General features: G+C 35.6%; 1 protein-coding gene across 1 annotated transcript in view; it reads right to left on the reverse strand.

Moving 5' to 3' along the window:
* The window catches only part of ADK (adenosine kinase), a 278,606-nt gene that overhangs the window by 75,104 nt on the left and 181,928 nt on the right, over nucleotides 1-21,574 (reverse strand). The window contains exon 7 of the mRNA XM_084290056.1: nucleotides 3,987-4,157. Within this exon, the coding sequence (XP_084146182.1) occupies nucleotides 3,987-4,157 (171 nt within the window). The remainder of the gene's footprint in view (nucleotides 1-3,986; nucleotides 4,158-21,574) is intronic.

The following is a 21,574-nucleotide window of genomic DNA, read 5'->3' on the forward strand; positions in this document are numbered from 1 at the left end:
TTTGCTGTCACACCAGCATCAATTTCCCAAGCAGCTAGCAGAAGCATCTGTCTTTCCAGAATTCAGTTTACAATCCTGTAATTAATTTGTTCAGAGACTGTGTGTTTAGAAGTAACAGCTCTTTACACTAGAGAGGAAGATCTCATTTCCAAGATTTGTGATATTATTTTTGTTTATTCCACTGCTTAAAAAAAAATCCATTATTTCTATTTTCCATACCCTCCTTAACTTTTACTGATTGTTGCACACTACATACAAGCTATATTGCTTTTTTTTTTTTTTTTTTTAATTACAAAGCAGTAGATGAGGACCTCAGCATGTCTGTAATTCTGAAGTTTCTAAATTCTAAAATTTCTCAGTGATATCCTGCCTGCATGTAGGAAGACAACCCAGAAGATCTTTACCACATCAATATATTAATAAATATTCCTCTCTGAGTCATGAATGACTGCCATATGTGGGGATGAATCATATGAAAGCTTTGTAGAGTCCCTTGAATTCGGAAGAACTCCAAAGGAAAGAAACTGCTATCCCCCAGCTACATGTTCCACAGCACAGAACCTTTCCCACCAGAAGTAGTCCCTTCCCTGAAGAAAAGCTACTGTAACTCACATCTTTTGGGGAGACTAAAAATAGGAGTGCATGTTCCTGTGGCCATTACTTACTTCTCTATGGGTTCTCTGATGAAAATAAAGTAGCACAGAAGTGGTGCTTCCTGGGTTGACCCTGTTGCAAAGTGCATCAGAGACAGTAAGTTTTAGCCCTAACTGAAAAAGTGGTCTAGAAAAGAAATAGATGCAAATTTTGTCTCCTCTACTTGCCTGGTAATTGCTGCATAGGAAACATGGCACAATTTTATGTAGGGATGTAATTTGAAAGGCTTTCACTCCTTTGACCATTCACTTACTGTAAGTTACTCTTAGTTGTAAAATATGTATTCTAAGGTGAGCTTCTACAGATGAATTAAGCAGCAACTTGTGACAAAGCAGTTATCATCAGGAGATAATTGACCTTATTTGAGAGTTAAGCATCCTGAGGCAAAGTAGAGTGTGCTTAATCCTGGCAGGTTAATTATCCAGTGATTATGGTAGCTTGGAAGGTATTATTGCTAAGAATCATTTGCAAAATGACACTATTAAAAAAAACTTAATTTAATAAAAATTAAAAGCAATGACAATAATCAAGTTCTCCAGTCATGTATTGCTAGATAATAACTGCAGAATGGCCCTAATTGGTTAGCAGCAATGAACATGTAATTATTCCTATTCTGAATGTTCTGTACTAAATTTATTACATGAAGTACAGTTAATAAGTATCAAAATCCAATGCAAGATGTTTGGCTAGTCGTAAAAGGGTTTTAAAGCAATGATCAAAACACCACTGGTCATTGAGCTAATGCTGAAACTGATAAATGTATTGAGTTGTTATCACAGCATTCAATGTCTCCATCGCAGTTAAGGGTATGCTGGCATTTACATTCTGAACTAGAACATTTATTCTAAGAGGTTTGTAACTTGCCCATTTTAATTACCATCTGGCTGAAACTTGAAATAACCAATCTCCATTCAGATGTAAATTTTTAAGTAGAAGATGTAATTTAAAATCACTTCGCCAATTGTTTTTAGTTTAGGAATGGCAGTAATTTGGAATTTTGCTGTTCTTGGATGTTTTTTGTATTACTCTAAAAAAAAAACCAAACAGCTCAGTGATTAACAATCAAATTGTATTGGTCTATAATGTGGAGTGAAGATAAACATAGAGAAGAATAAAAACCATGTCTGAGTCTATTGTTTGTACTAATAAAAAACAACGACACAACTCTGTATGTCTTGTGTATGTGTTAACGTACACACTTTAAGGATTTAACTAAACTAGCAAAACTGATGGAAAACAGCAAAAAGTAAAAGGAAATCACAGTAAATGGGCAAAATTTTGGTGTTGACTAGCTGGGGAGGTTCGTTCCCCATCAAGGCATACATAAACACAAAGTCCTGAATGTACTTGCAGATGAAATAAATGTAGGAACAATAAACAAAGAAGGAAGCTACCAGAATGCAGAACATGTCAGAGTAAGCTTCTCTTGAGTTTTGTAACTATTCTTTACCACAAACCATATGCAGAGAGCAGGAAGACTGACAATTACAAGATACAGCAGCTACTATAAACTGGAAGTATACCATGCCAAGAGTGTGGTTTCAAGTCACACAGAACGACAAGAGAATAAACCACTGTGAATATGATTTCAACAACTCAGAAGTAGCAATGTCCAGCTTATATAGTGGAAAACAGATACTAAAAGGTGACCAGGGTTTCAACTGATTACAAAAGTATAGCATGAGAGGCTGGTACTCCAGAGTGTTTACACATGGTACAGACAAGTCCAAGGATGGTCACTTAAGCTTAAATAGTGTCTTTTACCCTGAAAGACAACAGGACGCTTCAGAAATTATACAAAGAAAATGCAGGGAATATTTCACACTTTAATATGCGCAATAATCCTACACAGTATTTTATGACAGCAGGTGAAAAACACCATAGCAAACTGAAATGTCAGGGGAAATTAAGGTAGACTGAATATAATTTGCAAAACTGGAATGTTGCCAGTATAGTGGACTATTGCTTACAAAGCATGCAAATATACAAGTAGTACCAATCTGTGTTTTATCTTCTGAGAAACAGTACCTTACGAACTCCTGTGATATGAATTCTCCCAATAGGTGAATGGGACAATATCTATATAGAAGACCAGCAATATTTAATCCCAGAAGTTACTCTGAACCTCTCCCACCCAAACATTGACTAGACTTGGTCTACCTAATTTGTGAGACCTGACTTTTTTTTTTCTCTTTAGAATACACTACTATGAAATCCAAATGCTCAGTAGCACCCTTGTAAGGACTGTATTGCAGAAGACTGAATTAAAGCAAAAATTGGCAATAGCAGCAAAATGTCCAGAAAATACCACTTCCATATTGCTAGCTACAGTTTTTTGTTTTTGTTTTTTTTTTCTTATCCTACTGCATCTAAAAACATTGCCATATTCTCCATTTTAAAAATACTTCTTTAGGTACTGTATTTGTAATAATGCTAGCCCCTAATGTGTAGATGCAGAAACAGTGTAAAAATTGATTTGTGTTGGTGGAACTCTCTGTGTCACAATCAGGAATAACCACTAACAGGAATGAGTAACTTTTCCATAATTTTCCAGTACTAACGTAGTTATCTTGAGAGACATGCCAACACTTGATTTAGGTATATCACACTTTCTAAGATTTATTTGTTTACTTAACCATTTTGTGCAGAACAAACTAATTTTTAAAAGCACTTTCTGAAGTGGAAAAAATCAAAAAGTGATAGCACTACAATGAGTGAAATCTGAATTCAGCTGGTCTATTACCATGGACTTCCAGGCAGAATTTCATGCAATCTGTTTCCCAACTGTTGCATAGCAAAGATAAGCCTTCCTTAGATGGACCACCAGTCTATCTACCATAAAAATCAATGAGAGCCTTCTAAACCAATTAAATGTTTTTTAGCTTTCTCCTACCACTTCTCCCCAAAGATTCTACTTCATCACAGAAAATGCTATCAAGAATAGGAGTATGTGTATGGAAACAAGTTACAGCACTTCAGCAGCTCTGCAGTGGCCCTTCATATTTTTTTCTTCCAGCAGAGATTTACCTGCTGAGTGAGTACATCATGTATACGGGCAGCTATTAGGAAACAGCCAATGTGTTGGACATTTCCTCTTTTAATCTAGAGTAACTTGTTCATGTGTTGCCACACTAAAACAAGCAAGTTGCAAACCTCTGACGGGTCAAGTTACACGTTTGGCATCAATGGAAATTTCACAGTCCAGTGACTGCACATTTCATTCTCTATTGACACCTCAGATGGTGACTTTCTATGTGAAGGAAAACCAAAAAGCCGGCTTCTAGACACAACCAAGCAGGTGCAAGAGATGCAAATACTTTGTTAAGACTCACCGTCTCGTTTCCAAAAAGGACGTCAACATAGGGCATGACTTTCATCATAGGCTCTTTGTAGAACTGGCTAATAAATGGTGCAGAAAGATTCAAGCTGAAGATCTTGTTGTTTGCAGAAGCTTGAGTAGCCACTTTTAATATCGCTTCTGGTGAAACCGTCAGGAAGAATCCCTGCAAGCACCAGAAAAAACAAATGATTTTTAATAGTTTCAAATCAGGAACCGCATTAAGTATGCTGCTTCTATAACGTCTCTCCAACCCAACTTTTCTGTCATATATGTGCACAGATTTAAAATCAAACAAAAAACTGTCTAAATGCTGCCTTTCCATTAAGAAATTACAGAAGTGACAAAGAATCTGCATATGCTGAGAAGGACAACACTCCAGAATTAAACATAACCCACTACTACTGCACTGTATGTTGTTTCCTTTTCCATGGCAGCCAAGACTAGTGTTTGTATTTTAAAAGGTGCTACATTATAGTTCTAAATGGCCCTTTATAGAACGACAGTCAATCAGACTGCACTGCTTAATTCCAATGTCCAATAAGATGGCTTACACATAGCAAAAAGATGAATGAAATCCCTTGCCTGAGAAATTACTACCTTGTTTATAACAAATCTGTTGAGCATGGTGTCACTGTAGTAGTTGTAATTATCCTATAGGAAAAACCTATCGCTTTTCACATTTCTGCCCATTTGCCTACGACCACAGACTCCATAAAGGGATACAGGTGCTCACAGGAAGGGAGACTGCGATGCTGTCAGCTATCAGAACTGAGCAGACCTGCAGTTCTCGCCCCTCGGCTGACACAGCAGTGGACTCCAGTCTCAATGGGACATCCAGCTACAGTATTTACGCAAAAGATACTGAATTCTTTTCCATTATACCACATCTTTAAAAAATGTAACAATATAGTTTATCACCTCCCCTAGAGTATTGTCCTTCATTCTTTAATATTAAAGTTCTTGGTTGCTAACAGATCTAGGGAAATGATTATTCAAGATCTCTTCTCCCCCAAGCTGAATATTATCACACATAAATACCAAGAATCAAAAAATGAAACAGAGAATGAACAGAACTGAATTTGTCTATGAAATTGTGAATGGTGATTTCAACCCCGTACACAGATCAGCTCAAGGATGCCAGTTTGAATTTAGCCTTGCACACACTTACCTCCAACTCTGATAGGCAATGTTTTTCTGCATGTGTTCTAGGCATTATGTAAAGATTCCCTAGTTTCACTACTCTATTGATTAGACAATGGCTTGGTCTTTACACTAATTAAACAAACATCATGTGTTCTATTTCTATGATTCTAAAAGCAATTTTATGAACTGTTCTCAAAACTCACTGAATAACAATCATTCTCAAGAAAGAGCAGCAAGAGTTAAATTTAAGGCCAGAGAAAATGTCACAGTACACAGCAATCTTTTTTTGGGGGGGTCACACAAATAAAACCCCATTTCAGTTCTATCTGTAACACTGCCACTCTTAAAGGTACAACAGTGAAACAATTGTATTTTCCAGGTTTTAACCATATTATTCTGTCTTTGGATCATAGCATATCTATATTTTTCTCCTGTCTACTTCAGCTAGCTGATCATCTTAGGCATCATACTGCAGGAAAAATAATATAATAAAAAGTCTACAGGTTAAAGACTACTGAGAAAGTCTCTTGTTTATTTCTCCCTACCCCATGCTTTCCAGTCTAGTGAATGCAGGATTGCTTGTAGCAAATCATGCCCAGATTTTGAAAGACAATAAAAGTCCAAAGGGCATAAGAATGCTTTGCATCTTATGGAGTTACTCAGTACCTTGAACGACTGGAAGCCTGTAAACATCCAAGCTTCTTTGCTATTTTTACATTCTGAAGAATTAAAATGAACAGTTTATATAACATCTTGTCTCCATAGCAATCTCTACCATCTTTTAGTTTTTCATTTAATGAACAGAGTTGGATATTTAAATACTATTCCAAACACAAAATAAAAACCTTTCAAGGTTAACATGTTGCCAGCTGTGGATAAATCACAGATTGCTATACAGTGGTCTGTGTAAATAGTAACCTGGTCAAATAATTAGGCTTCTTACCAATTTTAGGCTGAAAACTTCATCTGAACTGAAATACATCTGATTGTAATTTAAGGTACAGAACACTATCCCCGTGAGATCTAACTCAGGCCTGCATCCAACTCCATTTTCCTTTGGAAAGGCAACATAAAAGTACTGAGATGCAGATAGTAGAGCTTGCTTTTTCAGATCCTGCAAAGTAGAGGGCTAGAACTCTCTCAGAACTACAGCTGTCTTCGGGGTTTCCTAAAGCTCATTTCTGCCATTTGATTTCAGTCTTCCACAAACTTTTCATTTTATATTTTTATTTAAATAGTTATTTGATACTAAAATACAGAAATTAAGAGTTGTATATGTGAGAACACACTACAACTTTGCCAAGTATAACAGTTCTTTTCAAACAAAAGTTGTAGAAATACAACAAAAAAGTTGTAGCAGTACAATTCACACAATGGAATTAATAAAGCAGGGAGAAAATGTACAAAGTCTGAACTGAACAGATCTTGGTTTAAAGAAAGCAAATTAGATATTCCCCTCATCCCCTGAAAGTATTTAAATGGAGTTTGACTCTATTTTCAGTGGAACTCCAATTACAGCTATGGCCAGCGTTACTGTTACACGAACCCAGCTTTTGTTGTTTGAACTAAAACTAGATAAGCCACAGACCACTCTACTGCAGCATGCTACAATTTTGAACAGGAATGAACTCCTCCAAAATAAACAGGTTTTCTTATGCCTCACTGAGATTCACAACAAAAAAATGTCACTCCATATCTTCCTCAGAACCACAGCCTTCGTGTTCTTGCAGCTGCCACTGCTTTTTGTCCAGCCAAATGTATAAAAAGGAATGTGCAAGTCAACTGCTCCCACCTCGTCCAGAAATTAACTGTTAGCCAACACTAGCTTTGAGTGTGAGAATAAGCATTTCCATGTGTCACTTCTGGGACAGGACAGCAAGGTTTTCTTATGTCAAATAAGGACAATTCAGAAGTTGGAGGACTACAGGTTGGGTTTACACCTTTGTTTGATTTCTTAAGCTGTTCTTATTTTTTTTTTCCTTGAAGATTTTCCTTGGGCAGACTGTTGGATAGTACATGTGATCTTACCACTCTCTGCTCCACATTTGTGGATTCTTTACTGACAGTTCCAAGTATCCCAAAACACAAGACAAAGACCACTAATTTAGAAGAATTTGTAGTTCACAATGAAGTTCTATCCCCACTAACAAGAAGATTAAGAGGATGATCAAAAATATTATATATCCATCTACACACCTCTGCTTACTCCTGAGGGTTTTGGGAACCGTTTTACCCTCAAAACCAAAGGATTATTAAAATAGTAACAAAAATGCTTGAAAGCAAAAGATGAATCAATTGCTTAATATACAGAAATTCCAATAGCCTGGGAAACTTAGCTTGCATTTATATTAGAAATGAAATTATTGTGCATGTATTTATGTTTGTGAAATAATGCAGTACGTACAAGTACATGATAATTAGGCAGTGCAGTCAAAAGAAAGTGAAAGAGAGCAATATTGTACTACAAAAACCTATTAAACATTAAAGGCTATCAGACATATTTGTAGCACACAGTATTCCTTTGGCATGCATTGATTGAGGCTGAGAATACCAGATGCTACTGCTTCAAGATGTGCCACTATTTTCTGCTGCTCAAATTTAACGAGCCTCTTCTCTATGCCAGGAGGAAGGTACCATTGTACCACAAGCCAGAGAGCAAAGCTGAACTAATATATATATCAGGAAAATAGGATGACATACTGAATTGCTTATATGTATGTTTGTATGTATACACATATGAAACACAAAAATACTTTTCTCATTCATTGTAGCAAGTATTCCCGTTTAAATACAGTCCTTTGGTGGAAAAAAAAATCTTGTAGGAAAAAGAGAAATAAAACGGAAGAAATACATAAAACACATTTGTTATTGCAGACACATGGTTACAGGAGATACAGTAGCTTGGTTATAACTTAAGAGCTTTTAAAATTCAACATTAAGATGTGCATGACAGCAGTAGAAAAAGTCAAGAGAGAATATGACATTATCTTGCTTTTGCAATACTCGGGAATTCTTTGATGCACCTTTTTAGAAGTGTACCCAGGCACTGTGAGTATAGGACAGTCTTTTATGATCATATCTTCTTTTTAATAGTTACTAGTATTTTTGAAAGGATTTGGTGGGGTTATGCATAAACAACGTATCTTTGCATCTCTCTCATTTTTATCTTATGCAAACCCCAAAGGTTTCTTCTTACCTACACTACGCTCATGTAGCGCTAGCACTAGCAGATGTGAGTGCAGCAAATGAAGGGTGTCACAAGTGTCAGCAGTACAGAATCAGAGAGTGCTGAAGTATCTCATGAAGCCAGAACTACTCTGGCTTTGGTTAAAGTAATACTGAATAAGGTGTTCTGTCCAAACTGAGCAGTCTTGCCATCATTTGTTCACATCAAAAAATGTACTCACACTAAATTTTTCTGGATTACATACATGTAAATGTTTGCACAATGAGGATCAAGTGTTGTTTTCTTTTTTTTTTTTTAAAAAAAAAACAAAACCAATGAATACTTCCTTAAAGCCAAAAACTGAGATTTAGTATACATTTAGACAAATCAAGAGTGAGATGATAACAAACAGCTTTGCATTTCTGGATTTATTATTGTTTAATACCACAGAAGCAATGTTTGCATAAGAACACGTAGAAATGATAAAAATTAAGATTGCTCTCAAACCTACCACCCTCTGAAATCCTTCCATTTGCCTTCTCTTTGTAGCTCTTACCCTCTCCTAACCACCCCCACTTTCAGAGTGGTTTACAAGAAAATAACTTTATGAGTGACTAGATTTTGAACTATGGCATTCTGAATTGATTTTGAAATACCATTTGGTAACAATGTAAAATCAATACATCATAAGTGTGAATCAAAATATTTAACTTTCAGATGCACATATACAACAGTCTGTTGCCATTAAAGATGAATTATATTCTGCCAACATGAAAGGAACACATCATTTAATCCAAAATTATTTTATGGCACGCATTTACATAAAAATGCAGTTATGATGACATCACACACTCATCCATCTAAAGGCTGGAATTCTTCAGGCACATTAAAAGTTTGACAGTTCTGTGGTGACAGTGCTGATAAATACTGTGATTCAGTAAAGCCCTACAGAAATCATCCAACTTAACTATGCTGGCAGTTCCAGCAAAATCAGCGAGACTGCTCAGGTGCCAAAAGAACGTGCTCTGCTAAACTGCAGATGTAACCAAGTCAGAGCTTTGGATTTGGTTACTTTTCCCATATTCTATACACAAAGAGAACTTTAAGCCACGCACTTGGGCAGAGGAGACTTCTCCTCTGCTCTGCCATCAGTTTTGTCTGCTGCAACCCAGCAGAGCTACCAGGGCCTGGAAGGAGTGAAGATGCAACACACGGAAATTTTGGGGATGGAGAATGAACCACTGGGTCACTGCTCTAGACAGAACCATGTACACAAGGTTTCCACGTGAGAGACCCATGTCTTCTAACCTCTGAAGTGCATGGAGCACAGATTGGGCACAGTCCACATCCCACCCACTGTGAGACCAACAAAAAAATCATCTCCCTTCAGAACAAGAAACAGAAGGAATCTTCCTGGAAAGTTAGAGCAAAAGCTCTTCATTTTAGTACTTCTGGGAGTTTAAAAGAGCAGAGAACAATATAGAGAACTACATCTGTAACACCAAACTATCTGGCTTTGTACATGCAGCACTGCCAGATTATCAGGCTTACTGGACCCCTTACCTCTTCATCTGACTTTTGAGCATTTATACTTGCAACTGCCTGAAATCATTCAAGTACTTTCCTTCCTGAGATATGACAGAAGAGTATGAAATGATATAGATATTAAAATCCTCCTGACTCTAAAAAACTCCAGAAATAATAACAACAACAGCAAAAAACACCACTACACAAATCAAATAAATACCATAAATTTTACTAACGAAAGTGCTCATTCTTTAAGTCATTTTTTTGTTTTACTTCCTCTAGGAAGGACAAAAGCTCTGTATAATTTGGGAAACGTCCAGTCTGTGAAATATATGGAAGTCATTTTAATCTGTGTACTGGTTCTTCACGTAATAGGTTATTTAGGAATTTAGTAAGCACCTACGTGGTTTCAACTATATTTTCAAACTATATTTTATCTTGATCAGCAAGTAGTTACCTAATGAAACAAAACCCACTGCTCTTTGTCCAGTTCCTACTGGAGACAGTTGTTTTAAATCAGAAAGCAAGGACAGCAAGAATGCAACAATTTCTCTGAGTAATTGTTTTGGCTTGTTCCTGTATGCATTGTTTATTTTTATGAAAGTATTGCTTTATAACTGGAAAATGACTAAGCTGTAAACTATTGTTTTATCATTCTGAGTGGCCAGTGTTTCTGTTTTTGATAAAAGCCAAGTTTCAAACAGTTTTCAGTAACATAGGAAAAAACCTAACTGTCAGTAAATGTGCTTATATTGACCGTGACATTTTCCTCTATGATGGTGCCAACATGTCAGAAGGAGAGGATTGCTTTCAGATTTGAACAGCTTCTTTGTTGCTGAAGTGAACTCTGATTGCTGCCATATTAGTATCTATCAGATTACAACAGTAGCAGAAAAACTCCAATATTTGGCATTGTATGTTTAAAAAAATAATTATTTTACATTTATACTAGCAATTTCTTTTTAATTTTAATCAATTAGGACCTCTTTTTCCATTCTGAATACTATCCATTAAACTTCTCCAGGAAGTTCCACCAAGTCATATTTAGGACAAAATAACTGTGTGACTTTACTTGTAAGACATCTACTTGCAGAATGTACGGATGAAAACTTAAACAATGAGGTGTAGATGTATACACATGTGCGAGAGAGAAGTATTATACCTAGTTTTGGTGAAGGGAAATGTCATCCCAAATAAAAAAAATCTCCTATTTCCCTGGAAACTGCAAAGTTACTTAAGCTCATATTGGCAACATGAATTAAGATCTTAAGTTGATGGTCAGACATAGCTCCCTAAAGTCTGCCCCTCCGTGAGGAAGCAAAAGATCTCCATACTATTTCCACAGTTCAGCACAGAGTTTTATGTGTGTTTATTAAGCTCAAGGAGTAAGATCTCTGTTTTTATTTATACTTAACTCATAACAAATTTTGGAGGGAACTATTAATGAAACGTCATCTGAGGGACAGAAGCCTGATTTTTATTATTGCTTTGATTAAGTAACTCAACCTTATTTGCCTCTGTTTGCCCACTTGTAAAATAGTTATAATGATAAATACACCTCCATTGGCAGAATCAGTGGGAGGTTTAATTACTTAACATTACTGAAATGATTGAAATTCTATGTTGAAAGGTATTATAAAGTACAGGGTATTACCATCAATAAAACATAAGCTGCAAATCAAACAAGCTATGCTCAAGAGCAAGGCACTTTTCTTCTTAGAATCCTCAAAATACTTTGCTACACATTTTCTTCATTGAGAAACAACTGAATTTTTACCAAGAAAGCAATGCATCTCAAAACATTAATTAAATTGTTGACTAAAGAGAGAAACTCTTTTGCCTTTCATCCTTGTAAAACAATTCTTCATTAAAATTAGCATTGCCTAACCAATCTATAAAACAAACAAACGAAACATATAATGTTTTTAGACCAGAAAGTAAGATCAGACATACCAATTATTGTTCAATGAAACAATAACCAGAAATCTTAACATTCGCAATTATATTATTTATGATGTTTGGAACATAGAGATAATTAATTTTCAAATTTAATTTCCACAATTTTGAACAAAATCCTTGTCCTGGCAAAGAAGCATTTTGGGACGTAAAGAATAAGGTATGGTTAATTTAGGCTCTTGATGATTGTGCAACATTTGCTTTTTATGTATATGGCTAGTTACATTAATATAATTTGGCATCTCATTAATTATGTAAACATCAACCATATGTTGAATTCACTCAAGTTTGGTGTGTACATAATATTTATGGTGTATTAGTAAATTGAGAGAATCTATGTAACTACAAATGCATAGAGTTTCTAATTCTCTAGACAGTTAATCCTCAATTTGAGAGCTCTACAAACAAACATAAAACAGTCTATTTCTTTCTTATTCAAATAGCCTTGAACAAGAAGAGAAAAAATATGAGCATCTTTTTAATCAAATGTGCTGTATCAGCACAATGGTTTATTTTATAAGTACAGGTAAAACAGTCAAAGACTGAAATAACTGGTGACCATGGCTGTATTAATAGATAATCACTATCACTGGGTATCTAAAGATCTTGTAAAAATGCAAGAAGTCTTAGGGAGAACTGTTCAAAGCTTGTGCATTAGTACTGCTTCCTGAAGAATTTTGTCTTTCATGTTCCCTGGGCTGAAAACCATAACAATTCTTCTGCTGTATACATGCAAGAGACTTTTTGGATACATGATATGTGACACAGCACACCAATATTGTGACTTTTGGAGTGGAGGGTGAAACGAATCTGGGCTTGCCCTGCTGTATTTACAAATTTTAGTTCCCCTGCTAATAAAAAAGGAAAAAACTTCTCAGCCACTTCCCGCTCTGTACCAGCATACACTACTGTGTCTGTGCCCTCCGTGTTCGCATTCCCAGATGATTCAGAGGAATGACGACTGTTATGCAATATAAACAAATACAGGAATGAGTAAAATGCCATGAAAAATAAGCCAACTCCAGCATGAATTCTATACCTTATGAGTTTCCATGAACAACATGCCCATGTTATGAAAGGTTTTACCTAAATTCTGGTTAGAAAACAGATACAAAATAAAAAAAGAGTCATGCTTTTCCCTAAGTACTCTCATACTGAAACACTTAGACAGAAACCTTTCTTCCATCCCCCCAGCTACCTTTGAGATCTTGTAAATTATAAGAACATAGCAGCACGGGGATTAAATATTAATCAAAGTCATTACCATTATCGTTAGAACATATTTCAAGAGCCCCAAAGAAAGAGCATATTATTTCACTAATAAAGATCATATCTTCAGAAAGACTACACGGATACTGCTGCATAGTAGGTACGAAGAGGAAAAAAAAGAAACGATCAAGAGGTAACAAAATGATTTCAGAAGCTTATTGTACAATTCAAAGGCTAAGTCATCCTTTAAGTAAGTCCTTTAAGTAGAGCAGATTCTCAATGGGCGAAACGGAGCTCTATATAGAACCACAGATGCATATAATATATTTATAAAATGTCATTTTGCTGGGGAAAACAACAGAGTACAACCATGGATACAAACTCAAGAAATTTTATCAGTGAAAATCCAGAACAGCTCTGAAGTTTCAGCGGAGATCTGAATTCACTTGGTGTGCAATACAGCTACTTAACTCACAACCAGTACACCTGGAACTATCATCTTTTACAGGAAGACTTACTCATTGTATGAAAATAATGACAAGCTTTATTGAATAACAGGGCTTTTGCTGTTTCCAAATTAAGGAGTATATGATTAATAAAACAAATACCTTCTCTGGCTCCCCAAAGGTATTTGCTAGCTTATTTTAACAGCTTGCATACCCTTGTGACGTATTTAATGTATAAGCAATACTATGGCAAAAAAAAAAAAAAAGTGCATAGTAAAATAAAATGCTCAGAAGAACTAAAAAATCAGTTGTTAAAATAATAAAGGATGTATTTTCATTTACAACTTACCAATTTTAAATATAAGTGCACGAACATTTCCTTTTAACTACCACTTTTTTCTCAAGTCTAGCTCCGGAATCAGAACTCCAAAAAAACCTTCTTTCATAGCAAATATAATATTTACTATGAACATGCAGTTAAGTCCTAATCACTCGGATTAATTACCACATCAGGATTTACAATAAAACATTTATTGCTCACACTTCCACACATTAAAATTAATTATTTAAAAGAGCGTTAATGTTATTGCTTGGGCTTTTAATTTTCATTATGCAGAGACTCCTGTATGGCTTTGTTTCTGAACACACAAATAAATGAGGGTCAGGACCTACGCTAATTCTAATAATTATTAAGAAATAAAGTTGAAACATGGACGGTTACTAAACTCTAAATGAAGATATTTTCACTTAAATTAATTTGGGTAATAACTGTCCGTAGAACACTTTGAACATAAAGTGCTATGCAAGTGCTTAGCATTAATTATTACAGTCTGAATGAGTTCTTTCTTCACATTCAAAGGTGGGGGGGAATATCTCTAAATATTAGCTTATTCAAGCCAAATAATTCTTATATGAAGTTTCTGTTTCTAATTAGCTCATTAGCTCACACCTCAGAAACCAATTTTTAATAGCAGGACCACTACTGTAGCCAGGGAGAGCAGTGTTCATCTTTTACTCCCAGATCTTACAACATTTGGAGAACTCCTCTGCTAAGACACTATTTTTTGTCATGTCACATTAGTGTGGGAGTAGCATATTTCAGTAGGGGCTTCAATTTATACTGTTATCCGAGATGTTTGAATGCTCTGAATAAGTTTTAATTTTAAGCTGAGTATTTCAGTACTTCTCTACTTGAAAATAACTCCACTCCTGTCACTTTCCTTGGCCACCACAGAAAATCAGACTACAAATACAGGAAATTGCAGATTTTTTTTCCCATTTGTGTAATATTTCTAAAAACAATTTTTAAGCCATAAAAGATCAAGTTAAGTGGTCAAATTATGGCAGAGAACCAACCTTTCTTGATGCAAAACATCTCTGAGTTTTCGAGTAAAATGATTTTGAGAACAGGAAACCTCTAAAAGCCAGTCAGCAATGATCTATTTGTTCGCTAAGAATGCGTGCCTTGTGGCAATACCCCCTTAGCCACCTTAGAAAAATATCGATCCCACGCAGTCTTCATCAATAGATATCCAAGTTCAATGGGGTACAGATCTGTTCTGCAAATGTTGCAATTTGTTTACTACTAAACCTTACAATTTCTGACAGGAACAATTGCATATCACAGATATTCTGTTAAAACCACAAATGTCTGGCATAATGAAATTCTGGACATACTGAATGAGGTATGTGTACATCATGTATCTACACAGAATCACCTATGTTGGAAAAGACCTCCAAAATCATGAAGTCCAACCATTCACCTGCGCTAGGTTTACCGCTGAACCATGTCTCTAAGCACCACATGGACACACTTCTTGAATACCTCTAGGGATGGTGACTCAACTACTTCCCTGGGCAGCCTGTTCCAATGCCTCACAAACCTTTCAGTGATGAAACTTCTCCTAATATCCAACTGAAACCTCCTTTGGCGCAACTTGAGGCCATCTCCTCTTGTCTTATCACTTAGTGCTTAGGAGAAGAGATCGATCCCCACCTTGCTATAGACTCCTTTAAAGCAATTGGAGAGGAGACCTGTGATAAGGTCTCTCCCCGACTCTCCTTTTCTCTAGGCTAAACAATGCAAACTCACTCAGCTGCTCCTCGTAAGACTAGGCCCTTCACCAACTTCATTGTCCTTCTTTGGACAAGCTCCAGCACCCTGATGCCCTTTTTGGCGTTGTCTGCCAGCAAACTGAGGGTGCACTCAATCCCATCATCCAGATCATTGATAAAGATATTGAAGAGAACTGCTCCATATATATATATATACATAGATAACACACACATATATATATATACAGATGTATATACATCATGCTGTGACTTCTGACAGTAAGATTACATGCTGCTCAATTTAAAAACACTGTGTAACATTATACTTTTTTTTTTTTTTTTTTCAATCATGGAGGCATATGGGCAGTATTTCCACTTAATGTATGACAGACAAATGGATTTCATAAACTGTCATATAAATAAGAATTTATAGTTTCAAATGAATTTAAAGACAAAGTACCACAAAGCAGAATACAAATAACAATCCAGAATATCATTGGTGTTATAAATGGCTTTGTCCTTTATGGACATGAATTGTTAAAACATTCCTCACATTGGTAATTGATGACTTCTTTGGACTCACTTAAGCTTCCAAAACTGTTATTTAATGGTCACAAAAATACATTTAAGGGGATAATTCCAACATAGCAATTCTGTTGTGAGAAGACCAGTATAACCCTTTGAACCAATGTCTCTTCTGTTTGTTAGTCCTAAAAATACTTAGTCTGGTTTAATTCAATTTGCTTGTTCTTTAAATGTTGAAGTGTACAGGGAAATTAAGAAATTAAGAAATGTACAGAAGTTAACATATTCTTAAAAATTTGTGTTAGAAATTAATTAATTCAAACAAACTGTTTCCGAAACTCCAGTGAGTTTGTAACATTTGAAGAAGTTTCATAAAGGAAAAAAAAATCACAGTAGAGGGTCAAACATTACAATATCCTCAAAAATATTCAAAACAACAGAACATAAGGCAGGTGTCTAACTTTGAAGTTACTCTAACAAACCTCCAGTGGTCCATTCAAGCCTGAATTATTCTAGGAGTCTATGGTACAGTAGATGTATGTTATTTGAAAAATACATAGTGTGTGGAATAAGCATATATACTCCAATGTTTTATGAGCTTCTAAGAGATTATTTCTGAGCATCCCAGTACTGCAAATACCAGTAACATTTACGTAGGCAATTAGCTATTTTACCTTAAAAAACACAACAAAAAATGCATACGCTTTGCAAACGAACTGTGTAAATGCATCATGAGTAGAATAACACCTTGGAGATTAGGTACTCCTGAGGCCCTTCTCTAAACCACATGGGGCTTCCCTAAATTCCACATTATGAAGTCAGTGGGATCTTAATAATGTCTACAGCCCTACACGTAGACAGTATTCTGGACAGGAATGAGCTACAAGAATATTAATTACAACAGATGTTTTCTGCTCTTTCTCCTTTACTTGAATTTCTGCTCATGCAATTTTTGTCCTTAAAAATAAGGGAGAATAAGAAAAATAGATACTAAAGCTAATGTGATGTATTTAACAATCAGCATTAACTTTTGTGCTAATTTATATACTATAACCATGATATTCTAGATTAGGTTATCAGTGAATCTTTAACTGTGACACGTTGGACGCATATAGAGATAAATGAAAAAGCATTCCTTTTCAAATCAGCATTTAAGCTCATGTTTTATTACTTTCATAAAAATAACAAAAAAAGGGAAGTTGGGATGTCTCAAAATCACCTTCTCAATTCTGTGAGTTTAAATCAATTTCTTATGGTACATAAACATTATTTCTACTTTTTAAATATCTAGACTAGAACATTTTGGAGCTGTATCACAAATAATCTCATTGTTAGGAATGAACATTATTGGTCCATGTTGAAATAAAATGCAGCATGCATCCCTCAAAACTAATGTGGAAAGTCTCATTTTAAGTTTTAGACATATTTTTATCTATCTGTATCAATACTGTTCCTTCATTTATAGGAAATCCCAATGATTAGTTATTTATTGGAGTTTACTTTCTCTTCAGAACAGCTTATTATGGAAAGCAAGGATTTTTTTCTTTACTCCCTTCCATGCAGTGCCTCTTCATCAACATTTATGGACGAACCCAGTCAGCAGCCTAGTAAGAAACCACACACCAGCACAGTGGTACCAAACTCTTCCACAAACAGCAAGAAAAGAAAGAACACCAGTACCTCCAAACCAGAGTTCAAAAGCCATGGATAAAAAAATCACATTCTTATTGAATAACTTTCTGATAGTTCCCTAATTTTCTTCAGAAAGGGCAGGGATGCACATCAGCTGTTGTCACAGAACTTTCCCCGGGGTGTGACAACTATATGATGCCGCTTAAAACACCTTCTGCAGAACAAAATTAAGCTTAAGAAGCTGCTATCTGGAACAGATATTTGAATACTGCTATAAATCACAGGAAAACAAATTTCCATTTCCAATAGCCTCATTTATCCGTTGTAACAGTTGTTGCTAATCAAAGGGTTAAAGCAGTTGGTAATGACATGAACAACAACAAAAAAAAATTACTTGACAAGATTCCACCCTCATTCGAATCTCTACCAGAGCGTCAAATGTAATTATAAATTTTCACCTAAGATGTCAGATTCTTATGCTAATCTTTGCACAATCTGACATTGCCATTCTTCAACTTTTACATATGTGAACAGTTATCACTTTGTTTGTATGTCACCACAGACAACATAATCAATAGTTTTCATATCTTTCTGTTCATTCTTTTTGTGAAAATGAATTTTGTGAGTGCCGCTTACTTTTGTTCCACTATGAAACTTGTTACTGCTTGAATAGAGAGTACTTAATCTCAACAATAAACATTATAATGTATGATAAAGCAGTCACGAAAAAAAAGGTTCAACATTTTTTTCAGTCCCATTTTAACATACTCTGTCTTTATCAAATTAATATCTAACAACAGTCTTAAGAAAGCAACACAATGGATGGCTTTGTTCACTTCAGATGTATTAATTTGAAGTACAAACTGCCTTCCATTCCTTCTTTTATGCTCTATCTTTCTGTGGTAGGAAAATCTTATGCCATGAAACTCAGTGCAAAAAAAAATATCTGTGGAAAAAAATGTTTTATAAAATATTATCTGTCCTCATCAGTAATTTAACCAGGATTGTCAAACAAACAGAATACTTCCTTATTGTTTCCATACCCCAAAAGCCACTTGTCAGGCTAGAGAGGCATTCCTTCTGACCTGTCACTCAGGTTCAAGTAGCACATGGGCACATTCAGCTTCTTTTTTAAAAAGTTGCAAATGACACTTTTGTTAAAAAAGTGTTTTTTTGTAGCACAGTGGCTCCTGTCAAGGTAAACTTGATCTTTAGTGTGGCTACCCTGTTCTCCATGAGTGCTATAAACCCCCCAACACTTAAGATTTATTTATTTTTTATTAGTCACCAGGACACAAAATTGAACTGTGAAGAGAGGAATAATCTCTTGCTGGAAAAGGCTTTATATTAGTTTTTAGAAATCATTACCATTGTGCCAACAGTGAAACTGGTCCTGTCTTTGTAAAGCTTGCTGAACTTGTTCAGAACTTGACTTTCCTGACATGCAGGCTGATGGGAAGCTTCCCTTCTCTACACTGAAACAGTCAAAACTGCTCCAGAACAAAGAGCTTACTCTAAATACAGCAATTTAAGATAATTTTTAGGTTCTAGCTTGACCATCTGAGCAAGTACTTTGGACAAACCCAACAAAGAGAGTCAACATTTTCTATTGCCAGCACCCGGCAGATTGCTTCCAGTGTAAACTAGAACCAGATGAGAGTCTGCTTCAACCACACCTTCCCAGCTGGAAAACTGATATAAATAATAAGAAAATGTTTATCCCAGTTAACTGCTAGGATTAAACAAAAGTAATTACTGTCAATTACTAAAACCTGCAGCCCCAGCCTTGTCTGGAAGGAGAGAAATTACGTGACTCATCCTTGAATGAGGGCCTCAGACTTGTGAAGCTAAGCAGTAAACTTTGTAAATCTGGCAGAACGGGAGTGTAGTAACTAACGCACGCCCATAACCTCCATGTAATATTGTGGTATGGCTCAGGCTGCTGCAAAAGCTCATTTCAGAGAATGGGTTGTAGTATAGCAGTACTTCAGCACACATGGATGAAGCAAGAGTCAGAGGTGTCTCCTGACCTCACTTACTCCTCACAAATTGCATTCAGACACGCAGGAGTTGCAGAAGCATCCCAGTGAAGTTGCTTTTCTGGCATCTACACTGCACAAAGATGATTGCTTGTATTTCACATGCCCTGCTGTACCCCTGTCCACTCTAATCACATAGCAAAGGAATTTTAGAATACTTATGGTGAATAATCATCCTTGGAAAATATTCAACAACTTCAAGACTGTGTGATACATTTTAGAATTTGGATATTTAATAGCACTGATGACTAGCAATTTTCCACAATTACCATTATAATCATTCTATGTTCTGAGAAGAGGATACAGATGACAAGGAGCTGTTTGAAAAATTAAACTTTTATAAAACATCTGAATGTCTGGCATTTTGATATAGTAATACTTTGTCTGCTTTTCTGAGTGGCTGTTACAAATTTGTATTGCTTTTGGATATTCTTCTTATGGCAAAAGAGTCTGTTCGGAGGAGTTTTTTACCTTAGTTTTACTACAGTGAATTATGTATCTATCCAGAGATCATGCTCTCCCAAATGAACATCCAAGCCTATTAAAATAGTCTGCCAACATACTGTGAAGATCTGGGAAATGGCACACCCTCACAAATGCCAGATGTAATTCTGCCCACAAGAAAAGTCAGATGGATTCTTCCAATAAATTCCTATTTCTTTTGTCTGCCTCTTGGTTGATATATGATACCACTACAGATGTATCCAATTTTATTAAAATTTGTCCCATCAGCTACATTCTGAAAGGAGAATTTTCAAATTTACCCTGAGTTTATGCACATTTTGTGATAAGTTGTTCATAAGTTGAAACTCAGGCCTTAAGTTTTGTTTCATTTAGTTCTATAAGCTCTGTATCTGCTTAGACGATCTTCTGTTTGTGACTGTAAAAGCTAACTATATTTCACTAGAAGTGCTTGGATATTTGGGTTCTCATTTCAGTAAATTCTTCTGTTAGTGCTGAACCTGGAATCATTATGTCCACTTTGGCTGAGTTTGAAAAGCATCGTAACTAGCAGCAGAGTTCAAACATCAAACCCTCCCATGGGATGACTACACACAAGATGCACAGATCTCATGGCAACTAGCTCTTCAAATCCTGGCAGAAGATTTGCTAAAGAACCCAACTGCAAGAGTAAGATTCTTTAGTGTTTATATCTATATAAGAAGGAAAAGCTTTTCCTAAATGAGTGACTATAAATGTACTTCAAAATACGGAGACACTGGTAAATCTGTCCTTAAAGATGTCATTTAATTTCTCCACTCCAGAGAGATACTTAATTTTAAAAGGCATATAAAGAACTCTCACACAAGCGAACGCCAACACACAGTTGTCTATGGTCTTTGCTGAATTTGATATTAACAAAATTCTGAACTACTTCACTGAAAGCTTAACGCCCTAAAAGTCATCACATAATAGAAAAGTATCCACTAGAACATTAAAAAATAAAGGAGCAGTTCCAGGTAATTTTTAAAAGTCTTTTTGAGGACTGTCGATTTAAGCATAATAATTTACAAGTACATATATACAATGAGAGAACAACTAAGATTACTACACATTCAAGAGTTTTCTAAGGGGACAGACTGTGGAGGCTAAGTAAAATTTTTTTGAATTGGCAAGTATTAAAGCTTGACATTAAGCTACTACTGAATCATTTTGCACTATATAAATACTGTATTACTCATTCTTCTAGAGACTGACGAAATAACTCCATATAAATAAAACTACAGAATAAAATACAGGTAATACAAACATGCTGTTTGTTCTGTGCAGCTTCACATACAGAAACCAAGCTTCTAACTCAACTCGTCTTCGTGTAATATTACTGTCCTGTAGAAAAGAGGGTGGTTTGTTTTTAAAATTACATTTCTGGCATTATGCCCAA

The sequence above is a fragment of the Netta rufina genome, assembly GCF_964035555.1.
Source record: "Netta rufina genome assembly, chromosome: 7".
In the NCBI taxonomy this organism is placed as follows: Eukaryota; Metazoa; Chordata; class Aves; order Anseriformes; family Anatidae; genus Netta; species Netta rufina.